This window comes from Hermetia illucens, chromosome 6 (assembly GCF_905115235.1).
Source record: "Hermetia illucens chromosome 6, iHerIll2.2.curated.20191125, whole genome shotgun sequence".
NCBI classification, from domain to species: Eukaryota; Metazoa; Arthropoda; class Insecta; order Diptera; family Stratiomyidae; genus Hermetia; species Hermetia illucens.
The window spans coordinates 66,129,813-66,145,412 of NC_051854.1; the positions used below are offsets into that span (position 1 = coordinate 66,129,813).

The 15,600-nt window shown below is 37.5% G+C and overlaps 1 protein-coding gene across 6 annotated transcripts in view; it reads right to left on the reverse strand.

The window, feature by feature from the left end:
• The window catches only part of LOC119660607, a 586,737-nt gene that overhangs the window by 72,073 nt on the left and 499,064 nt on the right, over window positions 1-15,600 (reverse strand). For all 6 annotated transcript variants that reach the window (XM_038069301.1, XM_038069297.1, XM_038069296.1 and 3 more), the window contains one exon: window positions 5,939-5,987. In XM_038069301.1, coding sequence (XP_037925229.1) covers window positions 5,939-5,987 — 49 coding nt within the window. The remainder of the gene's footprint in view (window positions 1-5,938; window positions 5,988-15,600) is intronic.

The window sequence follows — 15,600 nt, forward strand, 5'->3', positions numbered from 1 at the left end:
AAAGTACTTTGGGGACTTGGCTGAAGGTAATTTGAATTTGAGAAGAAATCGAGGAAAGCTTCACCGGGACAGCTTCGAAGTTGGACTTTACAATTCAATTCACTAACGAAATCTGTTACGTCGTAGGCGAAGATTATATCGTGGCAAACGCCCTGTCCCGTATTGGTAACATAGTATCAACATGCCAATTTCCACCATTACCAAAGCAATTGTCCTGCCTACGCGAATAAATCAGGGATTACTAAAGATTCTGGGAACTCCAACTGCAGAAATTTCAGTTAGACACCGGAATTTCCTTGTACTGCAATACGCGAACCTATAAAATTCTTCCATACATTCCTGCCGGCTTGAGAAGTAACGTATTAAATATAACCCACAGCGTCGGAGAACGCGATCGGCCACTTTACGAAGGACACCCATGAAAGGTATATTTACCCATCTATGAGGGCTGTTAAAAAGTAATGATAATAGTCGCAGGAAGGGAAATCGAATTGAGAAAGGTAGAAACACAGCGCGATATCGTGTTCAGCATTCTTTTATCCATCTATGCCTTCAGTTTGAAAACGGTTGGTTCACAGATTGGACGCATGTAACAGTTTCTGTAAGACGTGACTCCGGGAGTGGACGCCTGTTAAGTAAGGGGTGGAATAACTGGGAGCAACGTATGTAGCGTGAAAAATGAAACGTGGAGCTTGTTCAATACCCAGAGGTTTTTATATCAATATGAAGTCCTTCAATGTCAGACCGTCACGGCAGACTATTACAAATCTGATTTGACCTCCATGTAGCGTCATTTCAAGAAAAACCGGCCGCATAGGAACATCAACGAAATTTCACTGCACCACGACAATGCCAAACTCTCCGACGCGCATATTGTAGTCGAGTTTTTTGAAAGACACAGTGTCAAAACTGTACCTCACCGTACAGTCCGGAACTAGTCCCGTCTGATCTTTGGGGGTTGTCCGAAATAAAATTCCCTCTAAGGGGTAAAAATTCAAGATGAACAAGGAGGTGGTACACATACGCACCAACATAATCGATTCCATGGCGAAGTCGCAAGATTATACACCCATGTTCTGATAATGATAGGCAGGTATACCAATTGGCTAGAGATAGAGCCGAGACAGAAATAGTTCTTCTCCGCTTGGATCATAAGGTTTTGATCTCCAGCGATCATCACTAGCGATTTGAAGTGTCGCTCTTTAAAGCCTTGTTTTCGAAAAGAGTAGAACGACCGTGTACCATTTTGCTTTGGACGGGATCCTTCGTTGATGATATTGATCATCCAAAGTAGCAAAAAAGATCTCGCAACATCCGCCCCAGACTTGGTACACAGTACTTTACTGCGGTTGCCCGGACAATTCTGCTTAACAAAGGAGATGTCACCGAACCCGCTAATATTTCTTCAGAAATTCAGGGAACTTGACAGAGAACAATGAGACACCACCCCGTATAACTTCGATAGTACACCACAACTCCGGGATCTTTGTTCCCAAGGACTTAGTAACGTACTTACATGTGTTCAGCAGTGTTGAGCAAACCTCTGGAACCCCGCTAGGACCAAGTTTTCTAAATGGACGTGAATGGAAACGAATATCAATGTTCATCGATAGAAGCCCGCACCTTACAAAGCGCCCTTCGATCCGGCGCCCGGGCAGAAGGGTCAACTACCAAATGAACCAACAGCGAAAACGTAACCAGGCCCGAAACCGAAGTCACGTTCGCAGCGGAACTACCACAGTAGCTGAATCATCGAAGAAAATGTCCATATAAATAATTCAACAGGCCCCTTCTCTTATCCTCGAAACCATTCAACAGTTTCTTGCCTTGCATGAACAAAATCTGTATAACCATTTGTATCTTTTACCTTTGACCTTAAAATAAATTCTGCCTTAGCAAGTGATTTTTAGAATTTGCAATTCATCTGAAGTGGTTGGCGATTTAATCTTAGTCACAACGACCTATTTTCACCAACCAGTTATTAGCAATTGTGTGGCACCTTTGGTGAATATTTTTTGACAATACAACTCGTGGCTCCACTTCATCTGTAACACCTTTTGCGAGCAAGAATTATAACAAATGCAAAATCTTTTTCTCTACTGATGGATATTTGAAAATCATGCCCTCAGTGAAGTGAAGGAAATTGTTTATTGAATAAATCAGAGCTTTTCCGACTGACGGATATTCGCAAATTGTAGTCCTTGGGAAGTGAAGGGAATTTTCATTCAATGATTCAAGACTTTTTCACCTTCAAAACATAGTGCATGAAAGATATTGAGAGAGTGTTGAGTATACAGAGCATTCAATTTACATTTTATGCGGAATAGATTGTATAGAAGGATATGAAAGAAAACGCTTAGTGTTCAATAGAAAATATCTCTGGAGTTATATTTAGTTAATTTTGCACATATTTGATTCTACGATTTGCAAACTTGAACATATTCTCCATTTTACAGGAGCTGACAAATTGACCCTTACAAGAGGAAGAGTTCTTTCCCCGAACTAGCCATTGCCTCCGAAGCTTAAAGGCAAACAAATTCTGCATACTAAGATAGAAATAATCCCTGTGTCCCTCACGGAGCATGTTAATTATAGCTATTGATATTTGTTTTACTCTTGGAACAATGTTGATTCATTTTTTTTTTCTGCCTGATAAGGATTCGAATCTCAGGATACAGACATAATCTCTCACTCCCCTCCGAAATTTCCGTTTGTGTTTCCATTTCAATCTTGATTTTGATTGAAAGTATTGTGGTCCTCCATTGTCTTCCTATTAGAAATTTGCAAAAAATAATATACTGATATCGCAAAGTATTCAAAAGAATGAAAAGATATCACTTTGGGGATAGTACTCTTAAATGGCCTTGCAAAAAATTTTCGAAGGAGAGCCTGAATGGAAGAAACAAGAATCTGAGCCTAAGATGAAATAAGGTTTGCACTTCAAAGAGATAATTACAAGTATAAAATCATTTGTCGATCATCTAGATCTGAATAGAAGCTTGATGATCACCAATCAAATCAAGAAAGTTCCTGGGGAACAATACTACTTCTCCTTTTCTCTCGCAATGCATTGTAAGCAAAGCTTTGTATGACAACAGCAACAGCAACTACACTTTCTGGTGCCCTGATCTTGGGTATCCAATAAAGGATATTTATAGAATCTCTATATAAACCCACTCTAAATAAATTGATGGAAGTTCCTTTAGAAGACCCTATATTGGTTGGAAAATGTGCCTCTGAGACCATAGGATTCCAGCACTCCTTTCTGCCAACATAATTGAGAATCCTTTCTGTTATTCATGCTAGTGATATCCTGAAAAAAATATACTATAAGAGATTAATTTGATCTTAAAGAAATGAAAATGCTTCATTGGCAGGACACTCAAGTTCGAGTTTACAAAATAGCCCTGAATTAATATTAGATTCTTGGAGATAAGCAGGTGACAGTAGAGCAACGGAAAACAAAGACAACAGGCTACACCAGAAAATCCAAAAATTGGCAAGTTGCACAATGATTGGCAGGATGAAAAAAACGGTCCAAAAAATTCCAAAAAATACAAAGATAATGCAAAGCAAACCGCGGAATTATAATTCAATCGGAAGATACCATTGGTGGGGTTTCAAAACGACAGAAGCAAGCCATCTGGAAAACTGAAAATGGCATCTTAGAACGACTAAACAAGGAACAAGTGGAGCAAATGCCGATACGGTCGGAGCAGCGATAGAAGGAAATTACAAAGGGTCATAACAAGGAAGCAGCCATACGTGAAGAGGAAGAAAGAAAGAAAATGGCAAAGGAAAGATGGAGGGATTGACTAAACAAAGCTAGAAGTGGCGAACAAAGCCATCAGATAGCTGATAGCAAAGCAAGATGAGATCATTCATTAAGGAAGCGCCCTCGGGTCAATGATATCAGCCATTGGAGAACTGCGTTATGAAACTGCTTCACGCATTAACGCAACCTGGATGAAGTGGCGTTCCACAACTGATGTTCTTTGTGATCGGCGTATCAACGAACGTCTCATATGCAAAATTTACCAGAATGTCATCCGTGCTGTCGCCCTCTATGGTTCTGAGTGTTGGCCAACTATAAAAGACAATGAACGGCGCCTTGCGTTTTGATCACATCCGAAATGAGGATATCCACGATCGTTATGGGGTTGCACCGATCGTGGAAAAGTTGCGAGAGAGGCGTCTTCGACGATATGGTCACGCAATTCGTGCTAACGAGAATTTACTTGCCAAGATTGGTCTGAACATCGAAGTCGATGGTAAACGACCAAAACGACGGCCGAAACAACGGTAACTTGATACACTGGATGGGGATTTAAAAGCCTCGAGATTGCACCCAGATCAGGTATTCGATAGAGCCAAATGGCGAAACTGATCACGACGAGCCGACCCCGCTTGTGAACGGGACAAAGGCTGAAGAAAAAGATGAAGACATTTGACAAATTACAAAACAAAAGGAAGGAACTTCTAGATGACGTGAGCATACCTGGCAGGATATTACAAAGCCGGAGGAGATGACTATTCAGAAAGTCAGAAACTGATAAGCGGAAAGTGTGAAGAGGCCAAAGGGGACGCTCGTTACGAGTAGCAAGCAATCAAAAAGGATACACTAGTGAGCGTCATGAAATAATTCAAATGGACCGTTACCGTCTATGAAGAACTGATTTTGGAGAGAGAATTACTTCTGAGGAGCTGAATAAAATCAAAACGTTCAAAATTTGGATAGCTAAGTTTTATTGAATCCTCAACAAATAAATAGATATGTATTCTAACTTTCGTGGAATCGTACAACTGTTGATTGTAGTGTTTCGAATGAGAAGACATGACATAATTTTTGGATAGGTGGCCACAAAAAGACTTTGGGAATTACTTTTAAGGATTTCAATTACGGAAGTCACGTGGTTTCAGCTACAAGGAGCTTTGAAAATCTCCGATTTGTACATAACGATAACGGAATCCAAATAAAATATAAACGTTTTTCTTCAACAAAAAACAACTCTTTCAATAAGTAGGGGCCATAGCTTCCAACTGCAATAGTCGCAGCCCCGCCGAGAGGCTGGGAAAGAGAGGGATTTTCCGGGCTTGGAATCAAGAAACCTTCCGAAGATTATATTAATTGTGCAATTTTGGGGATAGACATCAGCCCGAGCCCAGGTGATCCTCCCTAGTAAACATTCCTATGGTTTAGATGAACGAGAATAGACAAAGTTCGATAAAAGTAGCACAACTGTAATTGGTGGTGATAAATTTATTTGTGTCTAGATGACCTGAAAGGGCAACTAGTGGATCTTATTTCTAATCAATGAAATAACTAGGTATGAATGTATCTATCTTTAAGATTAAGCTATAAATTGCATTTTGTGTAAAAGACTGAGCTAGTCCGAATGGTATCCTATGTGACATTGTTCCAACCAATACACATTAAGCAAACAAACATTTTAATTTTCTCTCTGCTGCACGTTTTCCCATGATTAAAATACTATATTTCTTAACACATTTATCTCTGTCAATAACTGCAAGTCCAATAAATCATGTTTACATTTGAAATATAAATTCTCTGAATTTTAGTTTCCATTTGGCAAATAGTATCTAGCCTACAATTCTATCTAATAGGTGGACGATTTCATTTTAAATATTCCGAATCGATTTAAGTTGACTCTTAATTAAATTCATGAGAAATACAGACAGAATTAATTGTATATAAAATTTACGAGTTATATGCAAATATTTCTGCTGGTAATTGCAAAAGATATCGTCGTAAAAATCTAATTTTTCATTAGATGCATAATATTTTCCTCATCGGATGAGAATTTCAAATGGTACTTTGTAGCAAAATAATTTTCTAATTTATAATATTAAATAGGCCATGTATCAAGTGGTGGCAAATCTTTTTTTGGGGGAAATTACTTTTAAAGGATGTACTTACGTAAATCAGAAAGGCTAACTTTTTCCAAAAATGGATCAGCAACTGGTAACTGGAAAGAAAGGATTAAAGGAAATTAGTCAATGATGAAATATTATATGTAAATGCTAAAAGCTTTTGGTTTTTATGCCTCATTTGAGATTTAAATAATGTTCAGCTTAGTACATTCTTACTAGGTTTGAATGAAGAAAGAATTCGAGTCAGTCATAAATTATATTTGGCGAGCAAACACAAAGTCAAACAGAAACATCCATGACACAGTCGGGATTCTCATCCAAACCCTCATTGCTTCGGGCCTTAACCCATAATTTCAAAAGAATGAGCCAGAGGCTAGCAAAATTTGTTCTCGCTTAGCACGTTGTATAGTTTGGCGTGTCAAGGCCTTTCAGAGAAGTCAGGGCCGGCAAAACCGGTTAGTTGATGGACAAGATCATTACTTTTTTAGAAATACTTCTGCGTTTGCTTGTTTACTTTTTTCGGGAATATGGGGCATCTACATAGGCCTTTTCTTCTAAAGGTCATTTTTTACTATTTGATGTTCAAGGAGGCGGTTTCAATTTCATTATCACCACACTTGATGTTGTGCAAGTGATAAGTCCACGGCACTGGGACACCCCAAAAGCAAATGTAAACTGTAGTGTCCGTGTCATCTCGGCATCCGCATCCTTTAGCTGGCTTTCAGTGGTAAGGAAGGAGGAGGAAAGTTGCATTTCCTTCTTTCCATTCTGCTTACCTAACTCCCTTCCAACTGTTCCACTTCCCTCCTTGCAATTCCCTATTTTCTATCCCCTCATTCACTCATTTTCAAATTATAATTCAAAATCATCCATCATTTTTATTGCCTATATTCACAAATTTATCTAGAAGGCCTATCACAAAAAAGGTTAAAAAAAATTTTCTGCAAAAGCCTAAAATCCATTTCAACATTTCAGGGCTAATTTTTAAAACTTGAAAAAAAAAAGAAACATTTATTCACCTTTGTTGTTCTTTACACCCAGTTCTAAATCATATTGCATATTGCGAAATGCAATCCTAATGCGTGCTTCTGGCTAAATCGAAACATTGCAGCATTGTCGTACAAAATATCAAAAATAGGCAAATTGGATCACAGAAGGAAACGCTTCAGTTTGTGTGCATCAGTCACGGAAAGCAATCAAGAGAAGACCTTCGTAAGCAGCCGAGAACCAAGTTCAACTATACAGGAACTTTAGAAAATCCAACAAGGCCAGAACCAATATTAGTATTAAGATTACTAATGATGAATTACGCTGAATTAATATTAAGGTGCCATTAGTGGGGGCTAAAGTGTCGGCCTATCAATCTCACTACTTTTGATTCGAATCCCAGTCATCATAGTTGTCTATGTTCGTCTTATGTTTTTTTTCAATACTGTGCTGAGCACTTGCACAGGATTAAATGATGACAGTGAAACTGAAGTCGAGTCTGATTGTGTGGATAATCTATACTCCACTAAGAAGTGAATGGGAAACACTGAGAATAAGGAGCAAAATTCAGGAGAGTGTGTATCCAGACAGAGGATAGAAGAAGACAACGAGTTAGCTACGCACCAATTCTTAGTTATACTCGTACTTAGCACTTGTACTCAATCTATTGTAATTTTTAGAATTAAATGAGACTAGATTATCCTAGTGGATAGAGCAATAAGCTGTCGCAATGGAAAATCCCGGTTCAAATCTTACGAATGGTAGAAGCATTTGTATCTGGGCTGGGTGACAGACATCAGTAAAAGAAACTATGATTGAGAACCTGGGACCGGTGCAACGTAAATTGGATTGTTATGCTATCGATTCTTGTACTTATTAATCAGAACAAATTGTGATCGGTCGTCGCCAAATACCTGCTTGATTAATGGTAGCAAATATGATTCCTCCTAAGGTCCTCCTTAGGCTCTTAAAAGTGTGAAATTCGCCTTTCTGCTGGATTGAAGGAAGAACTGAAAAATAACTTTTTGTTTGCTCTGCAGGATCGCCGTTTTGTCTCTATCTTATATTTATCTGGATATGCTCTACGCACGTTGGGTTATTTTTGTCCGCATCCAGTTGATATCTGATCGGACGAATTGGGAAGAAACTTTCTTCCGCATTTGTGGTCCATGGTCCATTTTTTGAGCTAAATGCCCAAAATTCAAAAAAGTGACTGACGGTTTCACCAGGGTGGGCGGAGCTTTGAATATATAAAGCGGATTTCGCTTAGATATAATTCACACTCATGACGTGTTTGCGATTATATTAAAGGAGCGATTGCCATCTGTAACCACTTTCGATCACGATGCTCCCAGGGCAAAGGTGAGGCAGCGTCTGATGAGTTGCCTCTGCTCTGGACGAAACCATCAGTCACTTTTTAATTTTTGTCATTTTTGTCGATCTTTAAACCGACTGAACCAGTTTCTGGATTACCTCCATAAGCAGTTTTGAAGTTCTTGCCATAATATCTACGCCATTAGCACACGATCGAAGCAACATTTCACCTGCCTTTTGAAGTTCTACTGGGATTCTGTTGAAACCAGGAATCTTATTCGGTTTTAACGCCTTCTTGACACATTAATTACTTCGATAGATGATGCTGACTAATATTTATGAGACGAAATTTCAGCTTATGTTTTAACAGCTCATGAAAATAATAAATCCAACACTGTTTAACGTCGTTGCTGATGTTGGATTCTATACCCATATTTTAGAGGCCACTATTGACAAGTGAATTTTCGGTCTGATTAAATGTGCCTCCGTCAGGCGATTTCTAACATATCTTATGAGATAGTGATGCGGGAAACAAGTTCAATTTACAACGATATTCTTGCTACTAGGAAGTCAATTAGGCTTTGGCAGTTGTCATTAAATGATTCATAAGGATTGTGATTCCCAATGAGTTTTTCCTTTCCAATCTTGGTGTTTGAGTGAGTAGAACTCATCCTTTACTATACTATCCCTTTCGTCCGCTGTTAAGTCTATCACTGAAAAATTTCATCTTCAGGCAGATAACAAATATTTTTCCATTAATGACTCAGAGTTTAAAAACAATAGGCGACCCCAAATTCCCTATTGCCTTGCAGAAAGGTGCTGGGAAATACAGTATCATAGTCACTAACTTTGCTACAAAATCATTTCCTCTTCACCATTGCAACTAGAAAAGGACTAGGCAGGCATAGTTGTGACCATTGCAAATGTAACCAAAGCAATTCGAACCCTCAGCGGCCTCGAAAACCATCAAATATCGCGGAAGAAATTTAAATGAGCTCATGGAAAAGCTTACAGAAGAATCAGCTAAATTTACGGAAGACAGAATGTTCTTCCTTCTTGATATCGCAGAAAAATCTTCTTTTGCATATTAGTGGTGAACCAAATTGGGTAAGCGCGTGGCCATCTTAAGGAAGAGTGGTATCGGAGGAACAGCAAGCAGAAAAGTAGGTGTAAAAAGTGTTAAAGACTTGGTCGCTCGTTAAGTTAACTAGGATGCAATTCCAGTTGATTGGTCCCAAGGTTGGAGGCCACCCAAGTTGTCTGTTCGGAAGCGGAACTTGATCTGGGCACAACGGAGTAATTGAAGTGAAGAACCTGCGTAATAAACGTTGACTTTGGCATTAAGAGATGTCCAGGAAAATAGGGAGCAATTCTTAGGAAAACTGCAAAGAATAATATGGAGAATACTATTTAGGTAATTCCAAGAGATTGAACCGGAAAGCAGAAATAACAATCACGTGAAGGTTAGGAGTAAAGAGAATTAGAGAGTTCAGATAAGCTATCAAATAATTTTGTCCAGGAGAGAGAGCAGGCACAGAACAAATATACACACTAATGAATAAAAGGAAGCGAACTAGGCTGAGAATTATGTTAGGTAAATAAAAATTTATGGTGGAACCTAGATATGAATTCGCTTCACGAAAGTATGTGGCACTGTACCCCACCTGACCACACAGTGTAGAATTAACGTACGGCACATGGACACAACACGTGGTTCGGAATTTATTAATAGCAGTAGTATTATTACCTTTCCATAGCAAGGAACGAATCAGTTTTTCTGCACAAAACCCCAACGACCATATCGTTATTACGTTATTATTAAATCTCGCATGCCAGCCAACCGTTTCCCAAATCGCCGGTAATGCAGTCAACTGCCCACTGAGGCTTTCAACTAATTTTATTCCAAAAGAATATACACCCCCACCCCTGATTTTGATCTGCAAGTCTGATTTCACACATTAAAAGTGAAATTTTTAATTACCAATATCTCAATAGATTAACATTTCTCGGCTCCCTTGCTTATTGCTTTCATTTAGATCGTTATCGTGTTCGATTGATAGAACTTATTTATATTTTTTTCCGTTCTGGGGTAATCAAATGGATAATTATGGGTGCCGGCAAATAGATTGCATCCATGTCAAATGCCATTTTTCGCGTTAATAGAAGTTTTTTGCAGTTTTGCAGGTATTTAATGAAACAAATTACTTTCCGCCGAGAATATTCTGTATTGAAACGATTGTTTTACCTTACGCGACGAAGGCATTATGGTATTTTGTTTAATAATTTGCTCATTTGGAACTACTGTTTCCGCTAGTTAAAATAATGAGGGAATATTTATTATAAAAAAACTAATGTAGGCCAGCATTTTGGAATGATGCGAAAAGTGTTAAGCGCAGGAAACGCCAGATGTTATGCAGGTTCTGGGGAAAAAATGGCAGCAAGAACAATCAAAACAGATTAGTTTTGGTGAAAAAGATGACGATTTATAAGTTTGCTGTTGAGTTTGGCAACGCCACTTCTTTTTTGGCTCTTCCGAGGGCTCTTCAGCTATTGTCCCATTCAAAAGCGCGGTTGGATCGTCTTGATCGGTTGTCCCATTTTGCTTAGCCAAAGGTTTGGACTGGATGGCTTTGCATTGCTCTCAAATCACCATCCGCCATATCAAGCTATCATTGTTTTAGCCGGCCTTTTGCTCGTTTCCCAGGGGCTTTGATGTTCATACCAATCCTGACAAGTGAATTAATTCTCTTTAGCGCGAATTACATGATCATGTTATCGAAGACGACTCCCTCAAATTTTTTCCATAATCCTCGCAACTTCATATTAATCGCGGATGTCCTCATTTCAGGCATGATTATGGTGTGTTACACCAATGACCAACGCAACATCTTCGTCTCCGTTACCACGAGGCACCATTCATTGTCTTTTCTAGCCGATCAAAACTCGGAACTATAGAGGGCGAACGACACTGAGGTAAATTTTGTATTTGATAAATTTCGACAACTCAAGATAAAATGATATTCTACACGTTAGTTATCACAATAGATTTGACTTTGAGATAACCTCGGTGTTAGCCTCTTGATCTTAAGACCTGGGTTTGAATCTTGATTACATCATGAATATTTGTTTGTCTCCCCGCTTGCTCTGCTATGTAAACTTAGATAATTTGCACAAGTTTATATTTTGACTAGGTATAATAATAATGAAACGGGAGTAAAATCTCTTTGAAAAAAATGGAAAAAAATAATCAGAAATAAGAGTCAGATTAGCAGACATTTACTATTCGAACCAAAAGTGAGTATCCATCCCAGAAAAAGTATTTTATAGAAGCTTGGATTCAGAAAGTCGACCGGATTGTCCGTCCCGAAGCTGGCTTCCAGAGGCTTAACATCATGGCCAATTTATGTGGTTCTTGTATTAGGCCCACAAAAAGCATACACCAAAAATACATGAAGCTACCATTATAAACATAATTTTTATCCACAGCAACATTAGTAGTAGAACAATGCAAGGATTGCGCTGACTTCATAATGTTAGTATCAATTCATTCACTACGATTGTAACGTAACAAGACTTCTGTTTTTCAATTTAAGAACAGCCACAATGTTGGCAAAATACTCACTAAACTATCTTCTATAACCTAATGTCACTGATGGATACGAAAATACTTTTTATTCACTTCACTCAACTAAACTTGCCTCACGTGCTCTATAAAAAGTAATTATGCAGATCTTTTCCAATCGATATTTTCGCAGTATTTGCAGTCGATTCTCCATTATTCGCGAAATAACCACAACCTCGATTTTCAAAAGGAAACTGACAACTAGCTTAGAAAGTATAAATTCCAAAATTTGTTTCGCCGTCAATCTAGAGAATGAATGTAATTAAAAAGATATATTCTGTGCACTCGTAGTGACATGGTGCTAGAAAATTTATCTGGAATAACGCACGAACGTATGCGTCAAACTAAATTTCGACAATTAAGTGCCAAAATGCAGCACCACAGAGTCGCCAATGCGAACAATCAGTAACCATTCAATTCAAATAATTGAATTGTATTTATTTAATTGGTTCCAGTTTTGATTGTTAAAACATGGGATGGTTTGCAGAGCTCTTCATGATTTATAGGATTGCTGCTCGAATACTTCTAGACATTTTAAAGATAGAAATGGGAAAAAAGAGCTCAATTAGTTGCCCCCTTTTATGTTTCATACACTAATTCAAGCCTTTTATAACTATGGACTTTCATACATATCGTCGCCACCACATAGCGAATATAGTTGTAGTAAATCGTAACACAGTAACACACAGCAACTTAAGGATTATGCTGTTATAGTATTCCTGATGATATCAATCAACTGGAAATATTGTAATTGGATGATTGTCAACCAATAGAACGAGGTACATTTTACGGTTAAAATGTTGTCTTAAAGAACATGCTGATTTGCCAGCAATTGAAAGTAGCTCCTTAGACGAGAAAGATAGACGTATATATGCCCCCTTGAAAGTCAGTTAGGGAAATGAAGTAGAATTGTTATTTTTATATTTAGGACATTCATCGAGCAGCTGTTTCATCGTTATCGATAAAAATCACGAACAGATGGTCAAGGATGGCAAATGCTTGAACTTAGAATAGCCTAGAATGACATGATCACCCTGGAACAGGATATCCTCCTCGCTTTTTTGCTAAACAAAACTACGCCTGGAGGTATCATGGTCTATATCATAGTCTATCTTACTGCAAAATTTCATTTTTCTAGAATGAACATAAGAGGGTTTCCAGTCAATTTCTAAATAATAAATACAACTATTATCAACTTTGTACAGATATCGGTAGGGAGGGTATTTTGACGCCTAGGTATCTTATAGCTTTGTCAATTATGATATTAGTTTCTGAAAATTGATACGTGAAAGAAATTACCACTTTTTAGCCCGTACACCACCCCCTATTGCACCAAATGTCAGCTTTGGAAGTTGAGATCCCACATGACTATATTCGGTGATGAAAATTACACCCCTCTTTTCTATAACTACAACGTGGAACAATGTAATTCTCTCACTAAAAGAGGGTTCGCAGTTTCCCCCTTTCCAATAAACTTCAAATGAAATGACCGGAGTGCCCGTGACCGTCTAAGAAAGTGCCTGTGACAGACAGACAAATAGACAGTAGCAAATTTCAATAAGGTTTTGCTTTACACAAAACACAAAACATTAAAAATATAGGTGTATAAATAAATAATAAAACTATGAAATTGGTAGATTGATAAAGAAATGTAAGACTATTAAGCGATGAAGACTTTTTTCTTTTATCACTCCGAAGTCTACCAATTTCGACTTCGCCGCAGGGACTGACTCTTTATTAATTTTTAATTTTTGGCAAACTTTTTAGGCTTTTTGGAGGTCTTTATGGTTATTTTTACAGCGCGAATCTTTTCTTCTGAAATGAAAATTTTGTGGATACCTGGTCAGCGATTCCTCAATACTAATACTACTCATTACTAATAGCACTGGAACGTCCGAATCCTTATGTCAAAAAACTAAAACTCAGGGAATTTTTGTAGAACTTTTGTTGAGCTAAGTTATTTACGTTGATAAATTAACATTAACTAAACAAAGTACATATAATATGATATAATTGAAAAAGGTATGCTAAGATTTCTCCGCAAATATGATTGTCTTCGGTCAGAAAATAAGTAATATGAGGGAGGGAGAGCTCGGTGACTCAGTAAAACGACAACACCTATCGAACATTAGTCATTATAATTATAATACGAACACATGACAGAACTCTTTCCTTTCTAGTTACATCCTCGATTCACGTGTAATGACTCTGTGACTTGGGATATTCAAAATGATTATCAAAGCTGGTTATCATTAATTACAAGAGCTTTTTAACCGAATCGATGGCAAATTTTAACAGTTCAAGTCCACCAGCACCTCGGCGCAGCTACAAAGAAGTACCCGTCCAAACGCACTTTCTTGCACTTTGCTCGTCAGTTCGGGCTTTTATTATATCCTTATTCTTCCCTTACAAGTAATTTACAGAAATCAGTTTGGATCTGGTATACCTAAAACTTCAGCACAAATAGGACCATGGAGAAATACAGGCTTCCTCTACTTCTTCGGCGAAAATAAACTTCCAAACAAATCCTTTGTCTTGTGCCGCAATTCAAAATTTTTTCAAACGTTCCGTTTTATTTTTAGCTCCGTCACACTGGGGCCTTTACAGGGCGTTCGTGCTCAAAACTTCAAAACCATTTTTTTCGTGTTAGAATCTTATTATAAATAATAAATAATGGGATAAAAGCATGGATAAATTATGAAAAGACCTAATTTCGCATAATATATGTGTATGTAAAACGCAAAAATGTGAAACGATAAAAGTGAAAAACCCCAGAACATTTAACATATTTTCAAAGCTTGGTTCAGTTGTTAGGTAAAGTAAAATATTAAGATGAGGATTATTTCAATAAAAAATGATTATAATCAAAAAAAAAGAAAAATAGGAAGAAATAGGAATGTATATTTAATTGCACTTGATTCTATTTAGAGCCAGTAATAAATTTTGAATCTAATTAGGCGGAATCATCAGAATCCGTGATTTGATGGTATTGTACTGAGGGAGCTGAATTATCCAAGTCCACCGTTAACATATCGCAAACATCCCTATCGAATGATTTTCCCTTTAAAGTTGGTGGTTTTCGCAGGTTAGTAACAAAGGGATCAGATGAAATTAAGAGTCTATTAAAAGTGTCTGTAATATTGTGAAGCCTTTCGGCTAAAATATTCCATGTAGGCCTTAAAACCTTTGTTTCGAACTTCTTGTGCCTTCTCGCTAAGCTATCCGATTGATAACAATGCGTGCGAAATAATTTATTTCTGGGCCGTGAATTAAAATCTTATGCACAGTCAGACTCGCTAGTTCCAGGCATATAATCGTATGTATAATTTGGCCGTTTCTAAACAATAAATTTTGTTTATTTATATCGAAACCACTTGAAATTGTTTGTAGAATCATATAAAATTGTCTAATAAGTTCTTTTTCAACTACAAAAATAGTTGCGGATTCTTCAAAATTTTTAAAAACCTTCCTGGCTACATTCCCATCGTTACTACTACTTTATCCAGGTTTTGGTTCATCGATTATTACCGACATTTTTTCCCTCAATTTTTCTTGAAAATTTTTTTTTGTTGTTCTCAACAATATCTTCGGTTTCTTTTGTGATTCGCCAAGATTTAATCAATAATTTATATGTTAGTTGCAGTAAAAATTCAAATGCTCTTATCCATGAGTGTAACACTGAAATACTAAACGACAAGAAGCCATCATTGACACTTCTGGATAACATTTGTTGTAAGTTGTTAAAATCTTTGGATGTGGCACCGCATAAATAGCATTGGAGAGAA